We start from the raw sequence: 24,129 nt of genomic DNA on the forward strand, positions 1-24,129 counted from the left end.
TATTTACTTGTTTCATCTTAAACTTAAAATCGATATATCAAAATTAAAATGCCTAACACTCAATTTATTACATTTTGATTGCTACAAGAGCTTTAAAGAAGGAGGTACCAGATCCAATCTCTCCCTGCCCACAAATTATAAAAAAAGTTTCAAAGTTTCGATTATATTTTTGAATTTAATTAAAATATACTGATAATGTAAAATAATTTATATTATTATTCAATTATAAATGATCATAAAGCTATAAGACATTTATGTATTGTAGTAAAATTGAGTGACAAGTTGTAATAAAAAAACACAAAGAGGCATAACAAAAACAGCTAGGCCCCAAGCACTGAGTGATGGAGGCTGAAAGAAAAAGACAGTCTTCGCTCTCAAGTGTAGGAAAAGTCATAGTTAGTTACGGTGGTGGCCCATACCCTTATCAAATCCTCTATGACACGGAAATCAAATCAAATAATATTTTTTAATTTAATTGAAAGAGAAGACTTGATATAAGAATTAAGAACCATAAACATTTATCAATTATTATTTTATTATAAATATATAAAAGATATTGAATACTATCAATAAGTAATAAATAATAGAATATTATAAAAAACTGAAGTGCCCATATTCTCGGAGACACCTAAAAATCTATATATTTAGCATTCCGTTCCTTTTAGAGTTCTTATTTGAAATAAAGTGTAATGAAATTTAATAAACAATGTGTTTCGAAGTAATTAAGGTGGTTTTCAATTAAAAAAATATTAATTTCAATTGAGTTTGTGATATTTTATCAAAAGAAGTATTTACTATTCTTGTGATACTTTTTCATTTTATAACATTAGTTGATATAGTTGAAGTTATTATTTTTCGTAAATATCTTCTCGAAAATTTCAAAATTTGGCAATATATATAAACCAAAAGTCACTGAAACATTAAATATGAACTTACTTATCACCTGAACAGTTAGGACTTAAGGTGGTCCTCGTGGGCAATTCCCACTTGAGTTGTTGAGACAAGCACACCTCGTGAGTAATAATCAAAGTACCATTGTATTATTTTTAATCATTTGAAATTTTAGACATTGAACACTTGCATGAATATGTTGTATTTGTATCTCACTCCCTCACATGTGCTTGATAATCATACATGAGAAAATAATATACATTATATGATTAAAAAATACATGTACTATTAAACAATCAAATCCTTGTCAAATTCAATTTTTATATCTTGTATCATTTTAGAATTTTATGCAGGTCATACCGACACAGCAGAGATTGAAGATAGGAATACAACATGTGCTATTCACATTACAGGTATACTATAAATCCAACAAATTCTTCAATCTCATATCTAAATGAATCATAGCTTTGAAAAAATAAAAATACAGGCTATTTTCAGCATATTTTAATTCAACCAGCCGCCTTTGGACTTTGAAAGTCCACATGCATAAGCATTATTATTATTCAACAATTTCATGCTAGAATTTACAATGAATTTGCTCAAGATTTTTTGGCTTTACTCGAGAGATAATTTTAATTCAAATTGGATCTTTAGTTGAACAAAATCCTCCATCAATTTTATCAAAATATATGTCATCACATTTTTTTGGGTACATAACATCACGTTGTTAATTGAAAATGATATGACGGTTTCCTTCCTCTTTCCTGTATCCCAGTCCACTTCATGGAAAATCCATGTCTCCACTCCAGTTAAAAAATGCCAATAGTGGTTTGATTGATTGAAACTCATCTTTGGCGTGTTCATCCGAAAAAGTACTTATAGCTAGGCATCGTAATTCATAATCTATACTTTGGCGGGGAAAAGCTAGCACTAACAATTAACAAATGTGGATTAAACATTGAAATTAACTTTTTTTTTTAAAGGATTAAGACAAAGTGCTTTTGGGAGAGACAAATGTGGGTCTATCACCACTCATGTCAGAAACAATTTCAGAAAGAAAAAGTAAAAAATATCAACAACTGCTAACAGTAATAATTTTTCCAATTACTACCTTCAATTCAAAGATAATGACTTATTACTATAGTATAGATTAAAATATGCTATTATGGAAAATAACAATCTCAAAAAGGACTTTCTGTGTTGGGTCAATGAATGAATGAGGAGATCATAAAATAATAATTAAAGGAAAGAGAGAAGAACCAAATTAAACAAGCACCAACAACCCCTTTTGTAGTGTTGTAGATGTTACAAAACAACTATCTTCATGGCTATTGAATGAACCTTTGACAATCATGCGACCAGATTGGATTGTTTCCCTATCAAGTGCTGGCCACTCTTGAGGTGGCTGCTATAGGTACCCTTCATAAGTGCTTTCTCTTAGTTTCTGTGTGAATACTTCACTTTTTTCCCTTCCATGAACCCATCCACAATCTATAACAATCATTGGCAACTTTTGATATCATATTTGTGATTGTGAGAAGCTTGGAGTTTAACAGCTCCAGTAGCTGCTTCAAGCAAAACCCAATTCATCAATTCCAATGGAGTTAACTCCAAGAGGAAGGAACCAAGGCCAAGTCTTGAACTTTGAGAGAGATGCAGATTCTTTCGTGGAGGAAGATAAGGAGCTTCAGTCAAAGTGGGCTGCTATAGAGAAACTACCCACTTTCAAAAGGATTAAAACTTCTTTTGTTGATGTCAGTCAGGAGGAGACTGCAAGCACCAGCAAAGAAGCAGATGGCAAAAGGGTGGTTGATGTTACCAAGCTTGGAGCGGTGGAAAAACGTTTGTTCATTGACAGGCTCATCAAGCACATTGAGAATGATAACCTCCAACTGCTTCAGAAACTTAGAGAAAGGATGGACAGGTATTTACACTGGCCTTGATCGAACTGCTAAAGAAGTTCTTTGTGTTATTACAAACAAAATAGGGGTAACATTTTTTTAGAGTAATTGGTAGAGTGGCATATTGACAAGTGACTAGCCTTTATATATGTCTTCTTGATACATATATTTTGGGTATGGTATCCAATTCCGAAAAAAATAAAAAATTTCTTTTGACCTGCTTTTAATTTGTTGGATTAAGACTTGTTTTCTTTAGCCCCTACGTTGATCACTTTGTACCTGAAAGTTTAGAAACAAACTTTTTATTTTGTTTTCCCTCATCCTGTTTATTTGTTGCTTACCCTTTTATTAAGTTCCGACTTTGGTTGTGTGAAGACATACTTCTAATCAATAAAGTCACTTTATATCATCCAGTTAAATGAATAATGGGGTACTAGTTAACATAGGTACATTAATTGTTTGTTTTCAGAGTCAATGTGAAGTTACCTACTGTGGAGGTCAAGTACAAGAACCTGAATGTAGGAGCAGAATGTGAGGTTGTTCAAGGGAAGCCACTCCCAACTCTATGGAACTCTTTTTCTAGCTTACTTTCTGTAAGTATGTTTTCTCCTTGAACCTAAACAGGCCGGTATCATGCAAAGCCGAGTAATATAAAGAAATATACGAGAAAAACTAAAAAAGAAAAAATCTAAGGAACTATAATGGGCTAAATTTATCACTTGAACAGGGTTTCATGAAGACTATATCGTGTAATTCTCAAGGAGCTGAGATAGGCATTCTGAATGATGTCAGTGGCATCATAAAGCCATCAAGGTAAGTGAATGTGTTGTGTTTATTATTGTAGAACATGAGATAATTTTTTGAGAAATGCTAGTAATATACTCTTTGTTATTGGTTGAAATTTATTGGAACTCAATTATGAGTAAGACTAAATAGATAAGGGATGGGATCCACATGACTTAATGGGCTCCACACGAATTTTAGACAATAGTAAAGAATGTGTTGCTAGCATTTCTCATTTTTCACCTAGTTGCTGACAAAATAAGGAAGTATTCATGGGTACATGAATGTGTGTTGAACATGCATTAACAGAGTCTTTCAGAATTCAGTCCCTTAAAAATCGCAAGTAGTGAAAGCTCCATTAAGAATGGATATTGTATTGTGACCAAACGAAAATAAGTAATGAAGGTTATGATAAAAGGGGCCAAATTGCTAAGCTATCAAAATGGTTGAGTGCAGGCTTACTCTTGTTCTTGGTCCACCTGGCTGTGGGAAAACGACCTTGTTAATGGCGCTGGCTGGAAAACTAGAGCAATCTCTCAAGGTCTGTATTTTAAGCACAAAGTAATGGTGTGAAATTATTGGACAAAGTCATTTAGTACATGTAACTTTTTGTTTCTGCGTTCTCATGATCATATATAAAACATGCTTGAGCATAACGTAAACCAATCCAGAAAATTCCTAGAACCGCAATTGATGCTTGAAATCTTTGATAGATTTCTAAAAGTCTTTCAAAAGCTAATGTAAGGCATTGAGCCAGCTGAATTTCCCTAAACTACAATCCCTGTGATATTCTACTGCTATTGCTTATCTTCAGGTTTCCGGAGAAATCTCTTACAATGGTTACAAGCTAGATGAATTTGTTCCTCAAAAAACATCAGCTTACATAAGCCAGTATGACCTGCACATTCCTGAGATGACAGTGAGAGAAACAATCGACTTCTCAGCACGCTGTCAAGGGGTTGGAAGCAGAGCTGGTAATGTTTCTTACTTATTTAATTCTAGATTATCCACAAAATTGTAACTAATACAATACCAGTCGGCATTCATATATATTCTTTTGTATTGCAGATATAGTAGCTGAAATCACCAGGAGAGAAAAAGAAGAAGGAATCATCCCTGACCCTGATATTGATACCTATATGAAGGTAATTGTAGTAAGGACAACTTATATGTCATAATTAGGAAGCAACCAGTTGGCAAAGAAAATAACAAAATTTTTGCAGGCAATTTCAGTTGAAGGACAAAGTGAAAATCTCCAGACAGAATATGTTCTAAAGGTAAATCTGCTTCAAGCAGGGCTGAGTTAGAGTATATAGTTATTGATTATTGAGTGACTCACTTAAGGTGTTTCTATCATTTTTGACATGTGAATACAATCTTTTAACATCCTAGATTCTTGGACTGGATATCTGCGCCGACATACTAGTTGGTGATGCACTAGATAGGGGAATTTCAGGTGGACAAAAGAAGAGGTTAACTACAGGTATCTAGAATGATAAAAAGTGTTTTCTACATCACTTATTGAAATTAAAAAATAAATTCAAAACTCAATATTCTCCTTATAACTGTAAGAACCTCCCCTGGCCGAAAATATATGAGAAGCCTCACCTCTTTACAAGGCCAGTGGCCAGTGATAAAGCAAAGGCTAGCGAGACTTCTGCTTTGGCTGCAAATAAACTACATTCTTCATAATATTTTTCCCTTAATGTATTAATTTAAAAATATTCGCGAATCATATGGCAGGAGAGATGATTGTAGGTCCCATAAAAACTCTTTTTATGGATGAAATATCAACTGGTTTGGACAGCTCCACAACATTTCAAATAGTTACATGTCTCCAGCAATTGGTGCACATTACAGATGCAACTGCAGTACTTTCACTCCTTCAACCAGCACCAGAAACCTTTGAGTTATTTGATGATCTTGTATTGATGGCAGAGGGGAAGATAGTATACCATGGCCCCCGCAGTCAAGCACTCCAATTCTTTAAGGATTGTGGTTTCTGGTGTCCGGAAAGAAAAGGAGTGGCAGACTTTCTTCAAGAGGTAAATAACAAAGGATCCTCTTTCCCCTTTTTCTGGTGTCTTAGGAATCCATCAAGGCATTGCTATGGACCTTAACTTTTTTGGTACTCTCACTACTGTTGAGCCCAAGCTCAAGTGAATTTCCCTTCTTGTTTAATCCACCTCAGCCTCATAGCATAGCCTCACAAGTCATAAATTTCAACTATGTACAGGTAATCTCTAAGAAGGATCAAAGGCAATACTGGTACCGCACGGATATTCCTTACACATATGTTTCGGTGGACGAGTTCTCTCAAATTTTCAGAACAAGTTATTGGGGAAGAATGTTAAATGATGAGCTCTCACAGCCATCTGATAAATCTCAATCCCTTAAAAATGCTTTATCATTTAGCAAGTACTCCTTGGGAAAATGGGAATTGTTTAAAGCTTGTATGAGGAGGGAGATTCTTCTCATGAAACGAAACTCATTTATCTATATATTTAAAACTGCACAGGTTAGTATCAAGTTCAAATAAGCTAAGTAACTTCAATCAGTTACTTCAATCTTACTTGTTTACTTTTCTTATTTTGCAGCTTACAATCACTGCAATCATCACGATGACAGTCTTCTTGCGTACTCAGCAGGCTGTGGATTTGATAGGTGCAAACTATTTATTGGGTTCATTGTACTATACACTTGTCCGCCTCATGACCAATGGAGTTGCTGAGTTGATCATGACTATTACTAGACTCCCTGTTGTTTATAAGCAGAAGGCATTCTATCTCTATCCAGCTTGGGCTTACTGTCTTCCAGCGTGCATTCTAAAAATTCCATTTTCAGTTCTTGATTCTATTGTGTGGACATCAGTAACATATTATGTTATAGGATACAGCCCTGAAATAACCAGGCAAGTACTTTGTTAATTTCATGCACAAAATAGCTCACTTTCTTTTGTTTTGGAACTTTTTCTTATATCTTTTTCATGGGTTTAGGTTCTTGCGCCAGTTTTTTTTGCTTATCACTCTACACATGTCATCAACCTCCATGTGTCGTTTCCTAGCTTCGGTATTCAAAACTGATGTTGCGGCCACAACTGTTGGTTCCTTGGTCTTAGTACTGATGTTCTTGTTTGGAGGATTTATTCTTCCTCGACGTAAGCAATTCTATTATAGTTTTTAAGTTATAAGATGTAGTGGAAATTACTAAGTTACTCATGTCTCATGGATTTTATTCAATGCAGCATCACTGCCATGGTGGTTGAGGTGGGGTTTTTGGCTTTCTCCCATGACATATGGGGAAATAGGAATAACATTAAATGAATTTCTTGCTCCTCGTTGGCAAAAGGTATTTTCTAAGATAATTAATTCAACTTCTTGATATGTCAGAGTCACACACACACACACACACACACACACACAAACACATCTAAATTATTATTATTATTATTCATTTGCAGATCCAAAGGGGAAATATCACCGTAGGGAGGGATGTTCTTAGCAGTCATGGTTTAGATTTTGACAGCAACTTCTACTGGCTATCAATTGGAGCCTTACTTGGTTTCGCAGTGCTATTTGATTTTGGATTTATCTTAGCATTAACATACTTAAAAGGTAAGTATTATCTAAGTTAATACGAGAAAAAAAATAAAACAATCATGTTATTTTGTTCAATCCACTGATTTTAAGGAAATGTATTCAGAGCCTAAGATGTCTCGAGCTTTAGTCTCAAAAAAGAGGCTCTCTCAACTAAAAGGACGAGAAAAAAGCAGCAGTGTGGAACTAAAAAATAAGTCAGTTACTGTTGATATTGGCCACACGTCAAAGGAAAATCAAAGCACAGGTGAATAAATCTTTATGAAAAATTACCTCAACGATGAGTTCTTTCTTTCAAACAAATAATAAGGAATTGTGGTATCTTTTGCATGGTTGGTCATACAGGGAAAATGGTCTTGCCTTTTGAACCACTGAGTATAGCATTTAATGATGTCCAGTACTTTGTTGACACTCCTCCGGTAATTAGCAAGACTACATTGTTGTTATGATCATCATTGACAAGGTCGTAAATTAAGATTTTAAGCTTTGTCCTTCTGAGCAGGAGATGAGAAAACATGGTTCCAATGAGAAAAAACTACAATTGCTCCGTGATGTAACGGGAGCCTTTAGGCCAGGAATTCTCACTGCACTTATGGGGGTCAGTGGAGCAGGGAAGACAACTCTCATGGATGTCCTTTCAGGAAGAAAAACTGGAGGTGTCATTGAAGGAGATATAAGAATTGGAGGATACCCCAAAGTGCAGAAGACATTTGCAAGAGTTTCAGGTTACTGTGAGCAGAATGACATACATTCTCCATATATAACTGTTGAAGAATCTGTCAAATACTCAGCATGGTTGCGGTTGCCAACGGAAATTGATTCAGTCACAAAGGGGGTATGACATCCTTATCACTTGCACCATGGTTTGTCACTTTGTCTTTCTCATATAACAGATGTATTTGTAACTTTCTTTATTCTATGTATATCTATTGAGCAGAAATTTGTTGAAGAAGTCCTTGAAACAATTGAGCTTGATGACATAAAGGATTGTATGGTGGGCATCCCAGGCCAAAGTGGCTTATCTACCGAACAACGTAAAAGACTAACCATTGCAGTGGAGCTTGTTTCCAATCCATCAATAATATTTATGGATGAACCTACATCTGGTTTGGATGCACGAGCAGCTGCAGTGGTTATGCGTGCAGTAAAGAATGTTGTTGCTACTGGTAGGACCACAGTTTGCACTATACACCAACCAAGCATCGACATATTTGAGACTTTTGATGAGGTAGTCAAAAGCCCCTTCTGTTGTTAATATTTGTGAATTACAGTTTTTTTTAAATATATTATAAGTCTCTATCTTAAAATAAGGTTGTATATTTACTGAAGTCTATAGCCCTACAAACAAGTTTGCATAAGCATCAATTTCTGTGGTTCAGTATACATCTTGATTTCTTGCTTCTAGAATCAGAAGTAACCGGCAAGAAGCATACTTTGACTCCCCTTGTTTGTAAATTTTGAAAAAAAAATGCATGCTATTACCTTCTTTGTCATGTTGATAAGGATAGTAATATACAGATCATCAACTAAAAATGAGTTATTTTTCATGCAGCTGATTCTAATGAAAGCTGGAGGACAGATTATTTATAGTGGAATGCTAGGGCATCATTCAAGTAGACTGATTGAATATTTTCAGGTATGCTCAAACCAGCAGTAAAGTACATAGCAGTAAAGGCCATCCTTCTCTTGCAATAGTCTTGAACATGCAAGTGACTGGTAACAAACTGGTCATGACTAATAATTAAAACTGCCCTTATGGGAGTCTCTACCTTAGACTCTCAGTTCTTCACATATGTTGTTGAAATTTGTATCTCAAAGTAATTTAACTGTCCATCAGAGTATACCTGGGGTGCCAAAAATCAAGGACAATTATAATCCTGCAACTTGGATGTTGGAGGCTACCTCTGCATCTGTAGAAGCAGAACTTCAAGTAGATTTTGCACAAGTCTATAAAGAGTCACACCTTTACCGGTGAGCATCCAATTGGCTGTCATTCATTTCACAAAAAAATTATAAACTTTTGTTTTTCAGGTTTTATGTTCCGTAACCAGTTTCAGTTGTAATGATAATGATTATACATTTCAAAAAGCACTTAGCCCAAGTTTTGAAATGCTGTTTCTGTTTCTAGGGATACCCTTGAATTGGTGAGAGAGTTAAGTGAACCACAGCCTGGTTCCAGAGACTTACACTTCTCAACTCGCTTCCCACAAAATAACTTGGGGCAGTTCATGGCATGCCTATGGAAGCAACACTTGTCCTATTGGAGAAGTCCTGAGTACAATTTAACACGTTTCATTTTCATGGTTGTTGCTGCAATAATATTTGGGGCAGTATTTTGGCAGAAAGGGAATGACATGTAAGTTCTTTTTCGTATACTTACATATAATTTGCATTAAAATCAACCCATTCATTTTATCTGGAAAATTAAATATTTATGTTGAAAGAATCTCCACAATCTCAAACTTCAGTCAGGGTAGCTGCAATATTTTATCCAAATCCTTCCACAGTTCCATTATCTGTCTTCTTTAAAAGATGGACTAAGGTGGAAAAAAAGCTATCATATCTGAGGTTCTTTTATTTTTGAGAAGTTCATTCTACTAACACAAGCTGAAATCCATAAAATAGTACTTTCAGCACCTTCATTGTGATAACCACAGATAGAAACAAGTTATTACTCCAACAATATCCACGAGTAGCTTGCGTTATTAGTACATTTTGGAAACAAAAGACGACATATATTTTGTATAAAAAATATATGCATTTTTAATTAAACTGTACATTTTATAATGCAGAAATGTTAATGTAGGCATGATTCTAGTGTAGTGTTGAAGTTGTGCAGATGAAAGTCTGACATATACTTTTTCCATGGTTAAAGAAACAATCAGCAGGATTTATTCAACGTACTTGGATCAATGTATATTGCTGTAATATTCTTGGGCATAAATTACTGTTCAACAATTCTACCATATGTGGCAACTGAGCGCAGTGTCTTGTATCGAGAAAAATTTGCTGGAATGTATTCTTCCATGGCTTATTCATTTGCACAGGTTTGCCATTACTTCAAGCAAATTCAAGTGGTATTATTTACTAGGAAAACTAGTAATGCTATTATATCAGTGATATACGTTTTTTTAATGTAGGTGGCCATTGAAATACCATATATCTTAGTGCAATCGATTTTATATGTGGCCATTACATATCCAATGATAGGTTTCCATTGGTCAGTTCAGAAAGTGTTTTGGTACTTCTACACCACATTCTGTACATTTTTGTACTTCGTATATCTTGGAATGCTGATAATGTCGGTGAGCTCAAATCTTGACTTAGCTTCCGTGTTGTCAACTGCAATCTACACCATATTCAATCTGTTTTCTGGATTTCTCATGCCGGGACCGGTAAGTCTTTTAGATCTACCAAAATTTCTAATCGTTTAGTACTTATATCACCATAAGGGCCTGAATTTGTAGCATAATTATATTTGGATCGAAGGTGTTTTCATATTAAGGAATTTGCATAAAAATTTGACATGTGGATAAAAGCATAAAGTGATGCAAAGACCAAGCTTTTGAGAAATCCAATCCCTGTCAAATGTTTGCTTTTTGCTTTTAAGAATAAATTTTAGCCGTCCCCCAAAATGTACTTGTCATTTGCTTGAGGAATTTCGAAGATTCCATTCCATCTTTGACAGATCATACGGGCTATCAACATCAAAACTTATAATCAAACAACTTTCATGGATAATCATTTCTTGAAATTTTCGTTTTAGCATTCTGTATACAGAAACAGAAGTAGCTTGGAAACTGCCCTAAAACCTTCCAACAGAATCATAGCTGCATCCTGGATAATATCATTAACTTCATGTATTTGATTGTTGTTGGGGGGGGGGGGTTGAATGTCCATAGTCCATCCCAATAAGGAAAGGATGTTTTAAAATCTGATATAGTAACTATGTTTTTTATGTGCAGAAAATTCCTAAATGGTGGGTTTGGTGCTACTGGATTTGCCCAACTGCTTGGTCCTTGAATGGCCTCCTAACTTCACAATATGGAGACATGGAAAAGGAGATACTCATATTTGGGGACAAAAAACCAGTTGCTTCATTTCTAAGAGATTACTATGGATTCCGGCATGACAGATTAAGCCTGGTGGCTGTGGTGCTCATTGTTTTTCCAATTGTTTATGCTTCTCTGTTTGCATATTGCATAGGGAAAATAAATTACCAGAAGAGATAAGATAGACACAGACACAGATTGGTTTTTCTGAAGTATGGTTACTACAATTTTCATGTATAGAAATATAGAAATACACGGCTACATCAATGAGCATGACCTCTACTGCAAGATGTTTATGTATAGTATTCAAATTTTTTCAGAAATTTTTTTTGTTAGTACTAGACCCTGGCAGGGAGAGGAGGAAAATAAAGAATGGGAAAGAGACGTTCTATGTTGAACCTTCTTGCAGGGACTTTACAATCAAATATTTCAGCAAGTGAGATAGCCAGAAAGGTTTATGGGATTTGCTAGTCCTTTTACATTTTTAAAACAAGCTAGTCATGTAGTGATAAAGAAGATTCAATTTGTACAAGCTAAAATAGCACTTTTTCATTAATAAAAATGAGGCACTGATTTTTCTCATGACACATGCATCGAAAAAAAGTGAAAACTTACTGATATGTAAAGAAACCATAAGCTATACGAAATCATTGCACTGAAGAGTGCACAATGAAATATGTTTGTCCATGTCTGTGTAGCTCTCATGGCCATGATGGCTACTTGCACGTTCATGTTGTTATACAATATATGGAATGACTTAGCTGTAAAGAAACAGGAATTTCTTTTTACACCCCCTCTCTTATTCAGAATTTTAATTTTGGAATATTTTTTGGAAAGTTAATTGTAAAAGTGATTCGCAGATCATATTTTCGGAATTAATTTTCTGGAATGTGTAAAAACTCTTTTCAGGAAATTAAATTCCAAAAAATCACTTTAGGAATATTTGTAGGATGAAACCCATTTTTGAGCAAATATATACCTAACTGGCCCAGATATTATCTCGGGCCAAACTAACCAGATTGTCAAGCCGGGCCCATTTTGATAGGTTGATGCATGCCTGTTGTGTTATGACTTATAATGGAGTTTTTTTTACTCCTCAATTGTTTGGTTGGGGGGAACTTTGATGCATGGAGGCTTATTTGTAGGATGAAGATCTACTTTTGTTGCATAAGATTCACTTGAGGAAAATAACTTACAAGAATTTGATTTATTTCATCAAAATTATTCACATTCATGTATTATGTATTGGTACTCTTACACCGTTTTACCTCCTTTGAAAGTTGAGGTTTCCAACGCAGTAAGCAAATAGAACAGCAAGTACAATGGGAATGACAATGAGAACTAAACCAGTTACACCTAGAAAATCATGGTGAAACCCATAATAATCTTGCAAAAAATCGGCAACTGTTTTCTTTTCTTCAAAGACTGATATATGTTTGTCTATATCTCCATATTGTGAAGTAAGCATCCCATTCAGTACCCAAGACATGGGGCATAAATAATACATCCATATCCACCACTTGGGAATTCGCTGCAATGAGGAAACCATCATCCTTTAGTGTTACATTTCAAGTAATATATGAAAAATAGACAAAACAGACAGTTATAAGTAAATATTATTGTGAATTATCATGTATGATGCATTGTTATACCAGATATTTATGCCTTAGAAAGGTGAAAATTGTAATAACGCAATGTTTATCATAAAAAAGAAAGAAATAAAAGGAGCACATCATAGCAAAGTTGTTTAACTACATGATACAACTGATATAATGTTAAATTTGAAGGATGCTTATATGCATAAAACTTTCTTCTGTCAAATATGAAATTTTTTTTTTTAACGTTTTCAGTGTTTTAAATGATATATTTTTATATTAAATATTTTCTTTTTTTAATTTCTCTAGCAGAACAAAAAAAAAGTACATTTCCCACGAATGCACATATAGCAGAACAAAAATGGCATTTTATGAAACTTACAAGTCGTGGTACAAAGTACCCAGAAAATAAATTGAGCATCGTGTAGGAAGATGAAGACACGATAGAAGCCACTTGAACATTTGGTGTCAAAGAAACAAGGAGCATCCCTAGGTAATTAAAGTATAATATGTTGCAGAACATGCTGAAGAATGACCAAAATATTTTATATGCGGACCAATAGAACCCCAACATAGGATATGTGATTATCACATATAGAGCAGTTTGAACGAATACATAGGGAACCTCAATTAGCACCTACAAAAGAAATATATCCAAGTTACACCCTAATGAATTAAAAAAACTGAAAACAAATGACGAATCCATAATTTCAAGAGAACTAAACCTGTGCAAAAGAATAGGCCCAGGAAGAGTACATTCCAGCAAATCTTTCACGGTACAAAACAGTTCTCTCTGTTGCCACATATGGTAAAACTGTTGAGCAGTTATTTATCCCAAAAAAGAGTGCAGCAGAGTACATTGAACCAAATACATTGAACACATCTTGTTGGCTATTTCTGTGAAACAAGCAAAATATTTTAATTTCAGTCATTTTTGTACGCTAATTCTACTTGACTTTCAGGTAGAAACAAATAAATACAATACCAAGAGTCTAAATCATGTTAGAGTAACAACCTATTTTTTTTTTAAATGATTAGAGAATCTGGAAACTCAGTTAAATGAAGCTTTAGTTTTACAACCTGAAGCTCATTTGATATATTCGGAAAAATTATTTGAATACTGCATTTTCCTAATGGAGACATCAGTAGAATGGAATCATGCTCACTAACATTTTTTTTCCTTTCTTCCAGAACAATATCCCCAACAGAAAAGATGAGGCAGCCACAAAAATGATGCGAACCAAGTTGTATGAAGGACTTCTCCAATAGGACAAATGCTGTTTCCACAAACATGCTTTAAACTGTTCCCAACCATTTCGTGGAAAAAGGGTTGGAAAATGCAAATCTCTCGAGTCTGGAGGCGGTGAACTTAATTGCTCAACCAACTCTTTGTTCTGTCTGCACTCACAAGAGTAAATATCATGTAAAGATCATATGCATTATTATACTGGCATCAAAGATTTGATTTTTTTAGGTTTTTTTCATAATTAGGGTTTCAATCTGTAAACATTTGAGTTTTTTATTTGTTATTACATTTCTTAGATTTGGGCTAAGGCCTAACTCAACCCTCAAAACTAGCTAGTAAAGTGAGGATTGCTTTAGCCATTATAAGGTCTTATTTGGTCATATCTGTAGGTGATGTGACTTCAACAATATGGTATTGAATTTCCTTCATTGAAAGATTATATGATATTTGAGTTGAAGGAGCATTCCATCCTAAAGGAAAATAGTCTGGGACTCTAGGTTTATCAAGAAAGTAAGTAACATGCCACTTAGAGTATTCTTCTATATACACATTCTAGTGCGGCAACTGTATATCGTTGCTTTCATTATTTGCATGTATGAAATAAAATAAATTTGCATTGAGATTGGGCTTATAGAGATATTATATGGGACCAAAAACTGGGAGAATTAGTAGTCTACAAGACCTACGTATAAATCATAAAAATTCAGTTCACTAATCTGTTGGTGCTGATTATACTATTTACTAACAAGATTTAATTTGAACTAGAAACTAGATCAAATAATTCTTTCAATAAGTTGCGCATAAGTAAAAAACTTTGCATACTTACTCATATAAGTTTGACTCCCTATATATTTGAGCAAAATCTATTCCGAGTTCAATTTCTGCGGACCTGGAAGTAACTTCCAGCATCCATGTTGACGGATTATAGTTATCTTTAATCTTCGGCACTCCTGGTATACTCTATATAACACAAGTTTCAAGATTAAACCAATATTTTGAAATCAATAATTTATTTCCTACACTAAATTTGTGATGAAAAGAAGTTGGGTATTGCTTATAGGAAGACTAACCTCAAAGTATTCAATGACCCTACTTGAGTGCTTTCCAAGTTCACCAGAGTAGATTATGCGTCCTCCATCTTTCATGAGAATCAGCTTAAGGGATTGCATGACAAGAACCATAATTAACATAATTATGAATTAGCATTTTAGCAGCCCTTGAAGAGATTTAACAAGAAGATAAGCATAACACATTTGCCATATTTATAGCATAATCAACATATACCGAGGATGAATGTAGAAAGCCATCACTTCATGAACACTTGAAGTGACTCCCTTAAATCCTTTTTCTTTCTTTCTAAATGAACATTTATAGGGAAATTTGATACAACCACAAAAATATGATTTAAGTCTCCCAAATTGATGCAAGGTTCTTTATCTAATTGTGGATGAAGATATTTCTCTATCAAACATTGTCCTGGAAAAGAAGTACATATTGTTTGACCTCAAAAGTGGAAGTGGTGAGCTTGAGCAATTGGATAAACAGGCTTAAAGGGACTGTCATAACCTCTGAGTTCATTATATATGCAAAATCTACATTAAGGAGTTGTAGTTTACCTCATCAAATGCCTCAAATATATCAATACTTGGCTGGTGAATGGTGCATGTAACAGTCCTTCCTGTTCCAACAACATTCTTCACTGCTCTCATTACAACTGCAGCTGCTCTTGCATCTAAACCTGTAGTAGGTTCATCCATAAATATGATGGAAGGATTAGCAACAAGCTCAACGGCTATGGTCAGCCGCTTTCTTTGTTCAGTTGATAAGCCACTAATATTTGGTATGCCTACTAAAGAATCTTTGATCCCATCAAGCTCAATAGTTCGAAGGACTTCATTTACAAATTCCTGAAAAATGATGGTAACTACTAACCATAAGAGGACAAGAATCACAGTGAACATGCTCAGCATCTTAAAAGAAGGTAATAATGCTAAACTGATAGGAGAATCATACAGCTTTAGTTTTTGCATCAATTTGAGAAGCAAGCCGAAGCCAAGCAGAAAACATTATAGATTCTTCAACTGTTATATTTGGAGAATGTATGTCATTTTGTTCACAGTAACCTGATACTCTAGCAAATGTTTGCTGAACCTTTGGATAGCCACCGATTCGAATCTCTCCTTCGATGATACCACCGGTTTTTCTTCCACACAAGACATCCATTAAAGTTGTTTTCCCTGCTCCACTGATTCCCATCAGTGCTGTTAGTATGCCTGGTCTGAATGAACCTGTGATGTCAGAAAGAAGCTGAAGTTTTTTCTGAGTAAAACCCCTATTTCTCATTTCCTGCATTCAATATGATATAATTACTCAACCATGTTCATGGACGTAACTTCTCTTCATACTTAACTAGCGAGAATTTAAACTATGGAAGTTACCAAAGGGATATCAATATAGTACTGGACATCACGAAATGCTACTGTCAGTGGTTGGAAAGGTAGAACCAATCCTCCTGGATAAAAAGAAACAAGGAAAGAAATGATGGAGAAACATAGTTTTAACAGAAAAAAAACTTGTGCATTTGTATATATTTTATATTTAAAATTAAATTTAATGGTAAATTACAATAAAAAAGAATATATCATTGGTAGATGACATGTTTAGTTGAGTCAAAATAAGTGAAAAAATGCACAGGAACTATACAATTGCTGACCTTTTCTGGATTCTACAGAACTTTCAACCAGAGAATCAGCAGTTTTATTGTTCGCATCAATACCATTGCTTTCTTGCTGTCCTTGTAACTCAGCATGCTTCTCATAAGATATAAGAGCTCGAGATCTTGTCGGAGCTGATGGTACAATGCCAAAGTGAAGGTGTTCATACAGATCAAAAGCATTATTATTCATTACTTAACAAGCCCAAGTAAACTTCCTCCAAAAAATGAAAAGATAAAAAAATTCCTAAGTAAACAATGATAGATGAACTTACACTTAAAGAAAGTCAACATCAAGGTAAAACCTGTATTGAACAGCACTGTGAATCCAATTAAGGCAATAATTGATATCCAATAAAAGTAACTGTCAAAGTTTAGCCCCCGGCTTTCAAGCACTTGCTGACCCAGTGTTGTACTTGTGTTTGCAGATATCTTCAATCAGAACAAAGAAACCAAAATGATTAGATGGTTCACATTTTCTAGAAGGATAAAGATAAGGACTTCCACTCCTTGGCCAAAACTATGTAACATATAATTTTAAGATGAAAAGGCTGAATACGGTAGATAATGAAGACAACAAATATTTTCAGTTCAAAAGACATTCTCAGTCTATATAGTTTACCTCTAATTGGGTTTTTCTCTGTATACTTTAAAAGTTTGATTTTGGTCCTTGGAGTTTTTCAAGTTTAGGTTTTGATCCTTATAATTTTATTCTTTTTTGATTTGGGTCTCATAATTTTATTATATTTAGGTTTCAGTCCCTTTAGTATACTAGACATTCTTCCAAATGATATTGCCTTGCTAGACACATGTTTTGGCATATTACCTACAACAAGGACCAAAACCAAATTTTTGAAGTGTAGGAACCAAAAATGTATTTAAATCAATATTTTCATTGATAGTTCGTGAAAGCAGAAGGGGGAAAGGTATTCTAATTTGATCCTTTGAACTATCCTATGTCCAAAAGAAGTTGAATGGTCAATTCATCTTATTAATAAAAATGTAAACAGTAAGCTACCACTTTTAGTTGCATGCAGTGTGTGTTCTTTGAAACACAAAAATTAGGTGTTACACATGATTACCTTTCCCCATCTAGGAGCATGAAATTCATTCACGGTAATGGCTATCTCTCCATATGTCAAAGGAGAAACCCAAAATCCCCACCGCAACCAAAACGGCATATACGCTGCAATGGAAAAGGGACTAAACTTTATATTCTGCATAAAATTCGGTGTTAAAAAGTAGAGCAGTTCTAGGTCTTACGTTTTGGAATGACGAAGCCACCAAATAGTAAAAGAATCACAATAGTCACAGTACCAGCTGTCACAGAAGTAACCACATTTTGGCAAACTGAAGCAATGAATCGAAACATGGATACTGAAGTCATATGTATGATAAATAGGAGAAGGAACTGGCGAATGAACCTGAATAAAATTAAAGTGAAAGGTTAGTTAAGATGCCAGAGATTCCAAAACAGAGTTTTTATAGTGGATAAATAGCTCACATCAACTACATCCTATAGATTCTACTGGTACAAGAACAAAGAAGAAGAGCATCATTGTAAATAAATCATATTATGTACGAAATTATAGAGACAAAGAAGCATTTTAAATGTATTAACCTCTTGTATTTGATGAGTATCAAGTGTGATGCAAGTAACTCTAATACATATAACAAGATACTAGTGAAAAAATTGGGAACAAAGTTAGCTTTCTATTGAGGCCTAACCTGTCAATCTCAGGGCTGTAACCAATGACATAATAAGAAAGTGTTGTCCAAATGAAAGATTCCAACAATGAAAGTGGTATCTTTAAAACAGCAGATGGGATTGTGTAAGCCCATGCAGGAAAGAAACACAACTCTTTTTGTTTGTAAACGACTGCTAGTCTTGATACAGTCATAGACAACTCTGGAAATCCATCAACCAGAAGTATGATGAGTGAATAGAACAATGAACCCATAAAATAATTACCATGGAGCACATCAACAGCCATTCGTGTTCGAATGAAAACAGTCATTGCTATAAATGCAACAATGACAAGCTGCATGCATAAAGTATACAAAGATATTTAGAAAATTGAGAAGTTGGGCATAGATATTATGACATAAAGGTATAAAAGCCAAAAAAAAAAAAAACCTGTGTTGACTTAAATACATAGACAAAGGAGTTTCTTTTCATTAGAAGAATCTCCCTCATCATGCAAGCCTTAAATAATTCCCATTTTGTTAATGAGTATTTTCTGAATACGAGGGCATCCTTATGGTTCTGAGACTTATCAAATGGCTTCAAGAGCTCCTCCTCCAGCTTTTGACCAAGTGGGCAATCCTTAAATTTCTTAATGAACTGGTCAAGTGAAACATAACTGTAAGGTTCTTCTGTGCTGCTCCAATACTGTGCTTGATCTTTTTTAGAGATAACCTGGATTTACAAACATTTCATATAATCAAAATCTAAAAAACATTGTATTAGAAATGGAGATACAAGACTGAGCTTAGCATACTTCCTGAAGAAAGTCGGCAGTGCCTTTTCTGTGGGGGCATTTAAACCCACAGTCATCAAAGAACTCAAGTATATAATCACTTGGGCCATGGTACACAATTTTCCCTTCTGCAATTAAGACAATGTCATCAAAGAGATCAAAGGTCTCCGGAGCTGGCTGAAGGAGTGAAATTAATGCAGTGGCATCTGTGATATGCACCAGATGCTGAAGACAAGAGATTATCTGGAAAGTAGTGGAGCTGTCTAAACCATTGGATATTTCATCCATAAAGAGTGTTTTCGTTGGTCCAACAATCATCTCTCCTGTATAATACACCAGAATCAGGAGCTGGTCACTTCATATATCAAGTAATTCTCTAAAGGTCTATAAGTTTGATAAGCTGTTATTATTCATGGTACCAATAATACCTGTAGTTAACCTTTTCTTTTGACCACCAGATATACCTCTTCTTATGGGATCTCCAACCAATGTATCAGCACATATATCAAGACCAAGAATCTGTATGCCATTGTAATAGTAAACAATAACTGGATTATATTTAGTGGAGAAAATAATGGATATGCAAGTGAGGCTCTAGCTTCATGGAGAAAATGAGTAGACTACCTTTAAAATATAGTCTGTCTGGAGGGTACTTTTCAGTCCTTCAATTGATGTTGCCTGTACCAGAAGCATTTCTTCTGTTATAATAGTCATCAAGACTCGGGACAGTAAATTTTTATAAAGGCTTTGAAAGGACTATAATGATTACTAAGTCATGCACCAGTTATCCTATTGGCAGTATAAACAAAAAATAATTATTGCAAGTTTTTCTGAATCTTCACCTGAAAAGGGTAGACACTTAATCAACGATGTCTATTGGATGATGCAAAACCCATTGTAGGATATAGATAGAAAGTTAACATAAAGAAATAAGTTCAAGTTTTCCTAGAATCGTAGAAGACAATATATGAGCACCATACCAAGGAAGCTCTAAAAACACTATGGAAGTAGTATAGTAGATGCAATGAATTTATAATATACAAGAAACAGGTAATTAAAGAAAAGAAATCTGCGTTTCCCATTTCATTTTCGGAATCTGAATAACGTATTTTTGTTAAATCATAGAGAAAACTGAATAAACCTTCATATATGCATCTAAATCCGGGTCTGGGACTATCCCTGCCTCTTTCTCCCTTCTACTGACTTCCACCAGGAGTTCTTCCATATATGGAACAAAAGTCATCAATCATCAGTAGGGAAAATTTATGAAATTATTTATTTTTGTAACTTTATGTATACCTACCAGCTCGGCTTCCTACACCCTGACAACGTGCTGAGAAATCAAGTGTTTCCCTTACAGTCATCTCTGGAATATGCAAATCATATTGGCTTACATATGCCGAGGATTTCTGAGGAATGAATTCTTCTAGCGTGTGTCCATTGTGAGAAATGTCCCCTTGAACCTATTGAGAAGCATGCACCACAACAATCATGGAAAAGATCCATTTTAACTTAAAAGAGTTATCAAATTTTGAGATGACAAATGAATTAAATACAAATGTTGAGTTCATTCTTCCTCATGCATAAATGATTTCATCATGAATGTAAGGAATGCCCAGAGCTTGTTCGGTTGGTTTCATCTTTAGTCTATTGCATGTAGGAATGCCCAAATGATTAAATGAATAAAGTGTAGGCAAGGATCTATGTTTTTTGACATTAAGTTAACTACTAACTTAGATGCCACTTTTGAAAACCAAGTACTGAGAGAAAGTTAATCAATTGTTGATGCCATATTAATAGAAATTACAGTTGCACCTAGCACATATTTAAAGGGTTTATATAAAGTACTAGAAAAAGCCCTGAGATTAAGAACCTTGAGAGAATGGCTAAGTTTTCCTGCCAATGCCAACAGTAGTGTTGTTTTACCACTTGCTGGAGGGCCAAGCAATAATGTCATCCTGCAACAGAATCAAGGCATAGCAAAGGAATGGATTACAGTATATGAAGCATAAAGTAAAATCAAATACAATCAGTAAATGTTCCAACTTCCAAATAAGGCAATAATAAAAACTGACAATAAATAATCAAGTACAATAACACAACTGAACTTTGCAAAACATACCTTCCTGGCTTAATAATGCCATTGGCATTTTTTATGATGCTAAGCTTGGAATTTTGAGCTTTCAAAGCTGACAATTTAGTCGTGTCCTTTTGAGAAAATAAGAGGTGCAAAAGAGGGGGCAAGTTGTCTTAGACAGTGAGCAAGATAATAAACTGAAAAAGAAAAGGTGCTACATCCAAATATTGATGTTTTTAGGAGTTACTTACAATTCATTAAAAGAAAAAAGAATAAACAATAAGAGTATGTTTGATTTCCCTTTTAAAAAGACTTTTCTATTTTTAAAAATAAAATACAGTATAAATTTATATAGTATTTTAATTTTAAAAATAAAAAACTCTTTTTAAAAGAAAAATCAAACATGATCTAAGTCTCTTAATTATATAAATTTTTTTAAATTGATCCTTTTCTTAAAAAAATTATAATTAGATCATTTAACTTATAAATCATTTGTAATTGGATCTCTCCAGAAAGTTTTCGTCAATAAACCATGAAGTTAGACGTAATTTTTCTCTCAATTATAAATTTTAAAAGTATAAGGATTTATTAGAAAATTCTCAAATAGTTCATGGACCCTGTTTCTACTTAAATTAATCACCATATCCTTGAATTATTTGAGAATTGTCAAATAGATCCTTATAGACTTAAAATTCACAATTGGAATTAAGAATATTCTGTCTAACTTTGACAGAATCTTACTCCAAGAACCCTATTACAAATAATTTATAAATTTAGGGGCATGGTTACAATTTTTCAATGTATAAAGACCTATTTGAAAATTTCCAAATAGTTCAATGACTTACTGATTAATTTAACCAAAAACAACGAAAGTTACTTACAAAGATCCACTCTTTTAGGGTGTTCCACAGAGTAGGTATAGGCTTGCCCTGAACTACCTTACACTCAGCTTCTACACATAGATTTTGATACCTCACTTCCACCGTGGGCAACTTAATGCCAACCCTACCAAGCAAAAGAACAAAGAAAACATGTATTAACCGTATTCACGTTTACATGATAATTCATCATGCTATGTGGGTAATTTAAGTTTTTGTGGACACCACTCGGCCATATATGGATTAAGAAAAAAACAAAAATGTATTAAGAATTAAGAATGAACAGTAATTTTTATTAATGGTGCTATGATGGTGGGGACAAATCTAACAAAACATTCCTACAAAAACTAAAATATAAGTTTTTTAAGCATAAGAACAAATCCATAAACGAGTGTCAATTATAAGAACTAAATATATATTTTAACCCATCTTTTTTTATCCTTCTGGCATGACACATTTGAGCAGACCTTTTGTAACTTTAGCCATTATATGAAGTGGAATAAATAGTAATATAGTTGACTATAGGCATGATTAATAATTTAATAAAATTTCGTGAAATATTTCCAAGCAACGTGGGCTATATAAAGACAAAAATGATTACTTGTCAATTCTTTTTCTGAGTTTCTGCAACAATCGAAGGTTATCATTTTCAATGTGCTTGATAAGCTTCTCGATGAACATATGCCTTTCTTGAGCTCCAAGCTTGCTGACATCAACAACTTGTTTTCCTTTAATATTGCCACCAGTTTCCATGCCCTCATCATCATGCACATCAAACAAAGCTGAAGTAATCCTCTCAAAGGTGGGTAGCCTCTGAATTTCAGCCCATTGCAGTGCTTCTTCCTCCTCATTTTCAACTTGTGTTGGATTGACGCTTGAAATGCTCCGAAAACTGGAGGCATGGCTTCTAAATGAGGACCTCATACTCCTTCCTATCTCAGCCAACTCAACTCTCAGGGATTCTATCTCATCAGCACCTGCCAGCTGAGCCATATCAACACCACATTAAGGAGCTTAAACATATGTGGAATGCATGATGCATTTCAAGACATTTTATAGAAAATGTCATGCTTAAGCTTGAAAGTGGCAGTTGATGATGCAATGCATTATGTCATGTATTATCTTGGCATGTTAATGGTAATTGAAGCTTTTATAGTATCAAATGAAAATGAATATAATTATAAACCTCATTTTATTAATATTAGCGTTGTTAATGAGCTATCACAGATACATTAATTAATCTGCAAAGTCCAATGGCTGAGGAATGATTGAACATATTTTACTATGAATAGGAACGTATACATGGTCAGAATTCGATGACAGCACGCAAGGATGTGTATCAAAACGGCAGGGTCCATTACTTTTCTACTTGATCTTTTTGCAAAACAAGAAGCTTCTGGCCTGTTGGGCTCTAAATTCTATATCTCCTAATGACCCAGAAGGGCTTTCTTGTCACCAATGTGAATTTGGGCCATTTTATGGAATATCATGGTGTTTAATTATAAAATTCCAGTGTACTGTTGAGACGTTCAAAGCAAGAATATTTATATATATGGTGTGTCAAAGGACATGGAGCCCGTGATTCATGGTGATAATATGAACATAAACTAACAGTCACTATAACACATTCTCTACGTTAGATACTACGACTAGTCAGTTGTAAAAAGGAAAAACAACAAATATGGAGATTGTAATTGAATGCTATGTAAAGTGAGGCACTGGACCAAAAATATATAAAAAAGTGCAATGTGAGGCACGAGATTTCTTATTTAAAGAGAATTCGAATCAAACTCGGTATCTATTTGGACTTTCACTTGGTTACATATCTTCTTTATTTTGTTCCACTGGGAGTAACTATCAAACATAAACGTTATGCATAGTGATGTTGGACTCAGTTAGGTTAGTTGGTTATGTTCC

General features: G+C 34.3%; 2 protein-coding genes across 6 annotated transcripts; one reads left to right on the top strand and one right to left on the bottom strand.

Annotated features, from left to right (window-relative positions):
• The first annotated feature begins 1,257 nt into the window (after window positions 1-1,257).
• On the top strand, window positions 1,258-11,803 carry LOC113848508 (pleiotropic drug resistance protein 3-like). Of its 5 annotated transcripts, XM_027478068.1 has the most exons (25): window positions 1,258-1,304; window positions 2,651-2,815; window positions 3,262-3,385; window positions 3,520-3,605; window positions 4,032-4,116; window positions 4,390-4,549; window positions 4,644-4,720; window positions 4,799-4,852; window positions 4,968-5,058; window positions 5,319-5,620; window positions 5,812-6,093; window positions 6,173-6,486; window positions 6,572-6,732; window positions 6,820-6,923; window positions 7,036-7,189; window positions 7,278-7,418; window positions 7,517-7,590; window positions 7,674-8,006; window positions 8,109-8,399; window positions 8,724-8,807; window positions 9,009-9,142; window positions 9,300-9,527; window positions 10,047-10,218; window positions 10,312-10,566; window positions 11,137-11,803. In XM_027478068.1, exons 1-25 carry the CDS (start codon window positions 1,285-1,287, stop codon window positions 11,401-11,403), a joined length of 4,158 nt encoding a protein of 1,385 aa, XP_027333869.1. In that variant the 5' UTR covers window positions 1,258-1,284; the 3' UTR covers window positions 11,404-11,803. The 5 variants fall into 5 exon arrangements, with proteins under 5 accessions (XP_027333869.1, XP_027333867.1, XP_027333868.1 ...); XM_027478066.1 differs by lacking the exon at window positions 1,258-1,304 and having other exon boundaries at window positions 2,169-2,815; XM_027478067.1 differs by lacking the exon at window positions 1,258-1,304 and having other exon boundaries at window positions 2,169-2,815; window positions 3,532-3,605; window positions 7,278-7,325; window positions 7,463-7,590; window positions 7,701-8,006.
• Window positions 11,804-12,487: 684 nt separating this feature from the next.
• Window positions 12,488-23,205, bottom strand: LOC113846097 (pleiotropic drug resistance protein 3). Its single transcript, XM_027473991.1, has 24 exons — window positions 22,814-23,205; window positions 22,216-22,339; window positions 21,380-21,465; window positions 21,131-21,215; window positions 20,561-20,720; window positions 20,399-20,475; window positions 19,882-19,935; window positions 19,686-19,776; window positions 19,279-19,580; window positions 18,915-19,196; window positions 18,506-18,819; window positions 18,041-18,201; window positions 17,860-17,963; window positions 17,053-17,209; window positions 16,778-16,912; window positions 16,503-16,573; window positions 16,078-16,410; window positions 15,681-15,971; window positions 15,135-15,218; window positions 14,891-15,024; window positions 13,989-14,216; window positions 13,544-13,715; window positions 13,201-13,455; window positions 12,488-12,754 (listed from the first exon to the last, which is right to left on the bottom strand). The coding sequence occupies exons 1-24, from the start codon at window positions 23,203-23,205 to the stop codon at window positions 12,488-12,490; spliced, it is 4,359 nt and encodes a 1,452-aa protein (XP_027329792.1).
• Between the last annotated feature and the right edge of the window lie 924 nt (window positions 23,206-24,129).

The sequence above is a fragment of the Abrus precatorius genome, unplaced genomic scaffold, assembly GCF_003935025.1.
Source record: "Abrus precatorius isolate BTA unplaced genomic scaffold, Abrus_2018 Scaffold8, whole genome shotgun sequence".
Lineage (NCBI taxonomy): Eukaryota > Viridiplantae > Streptophyta > Magnoliopsida > Fabales > Fabaceae > Abrus > Abrus precatorius.

Coding starts and splice junctions, on each gene's coding strand:
- LOC113846097 (XM_027473991.1), bottom strand. CDS start 23,205: ATGGCTCAGCTGGCAGGTGCTGATGAGATAGAATCCCTGAGAGTTGAG. Junction 19,936..20,398: donor ATTTAGATGCATATATGAAG/GTTTATTCAGTT, acceptor CTTCTGGTACAG/GCAACATCAATTGAAGGACT. Junction 16,913..17,052: donor GATGTTGACTTTCTTTAAGT/GTAAGTTCATCT, acceptor TTGTACCATCAG/CTCCGACAAGATCTCGAGCT.
- LOC113848508 (XM_027478066.1), top strand. CDS start 2,490: ATGGAGTTAACTCCAAGAGGAAGGAACCAAGGCCAAGTCTTGAACTTT. Junction 6,094..6,172: donor ATATATTTAAAACTGCACAG/GTTAGTATCAAG, acceptor CTTATTTTGCAG/CTTACAATCACTGCAATCAT. Junction 6,924..7,035: donor TTGCTCCTCGTTGGCAAAAG/GTATTTTCTAAG, acceptor ATTCATTTGCAG/ATCCAAAGGGGAAATATCAC.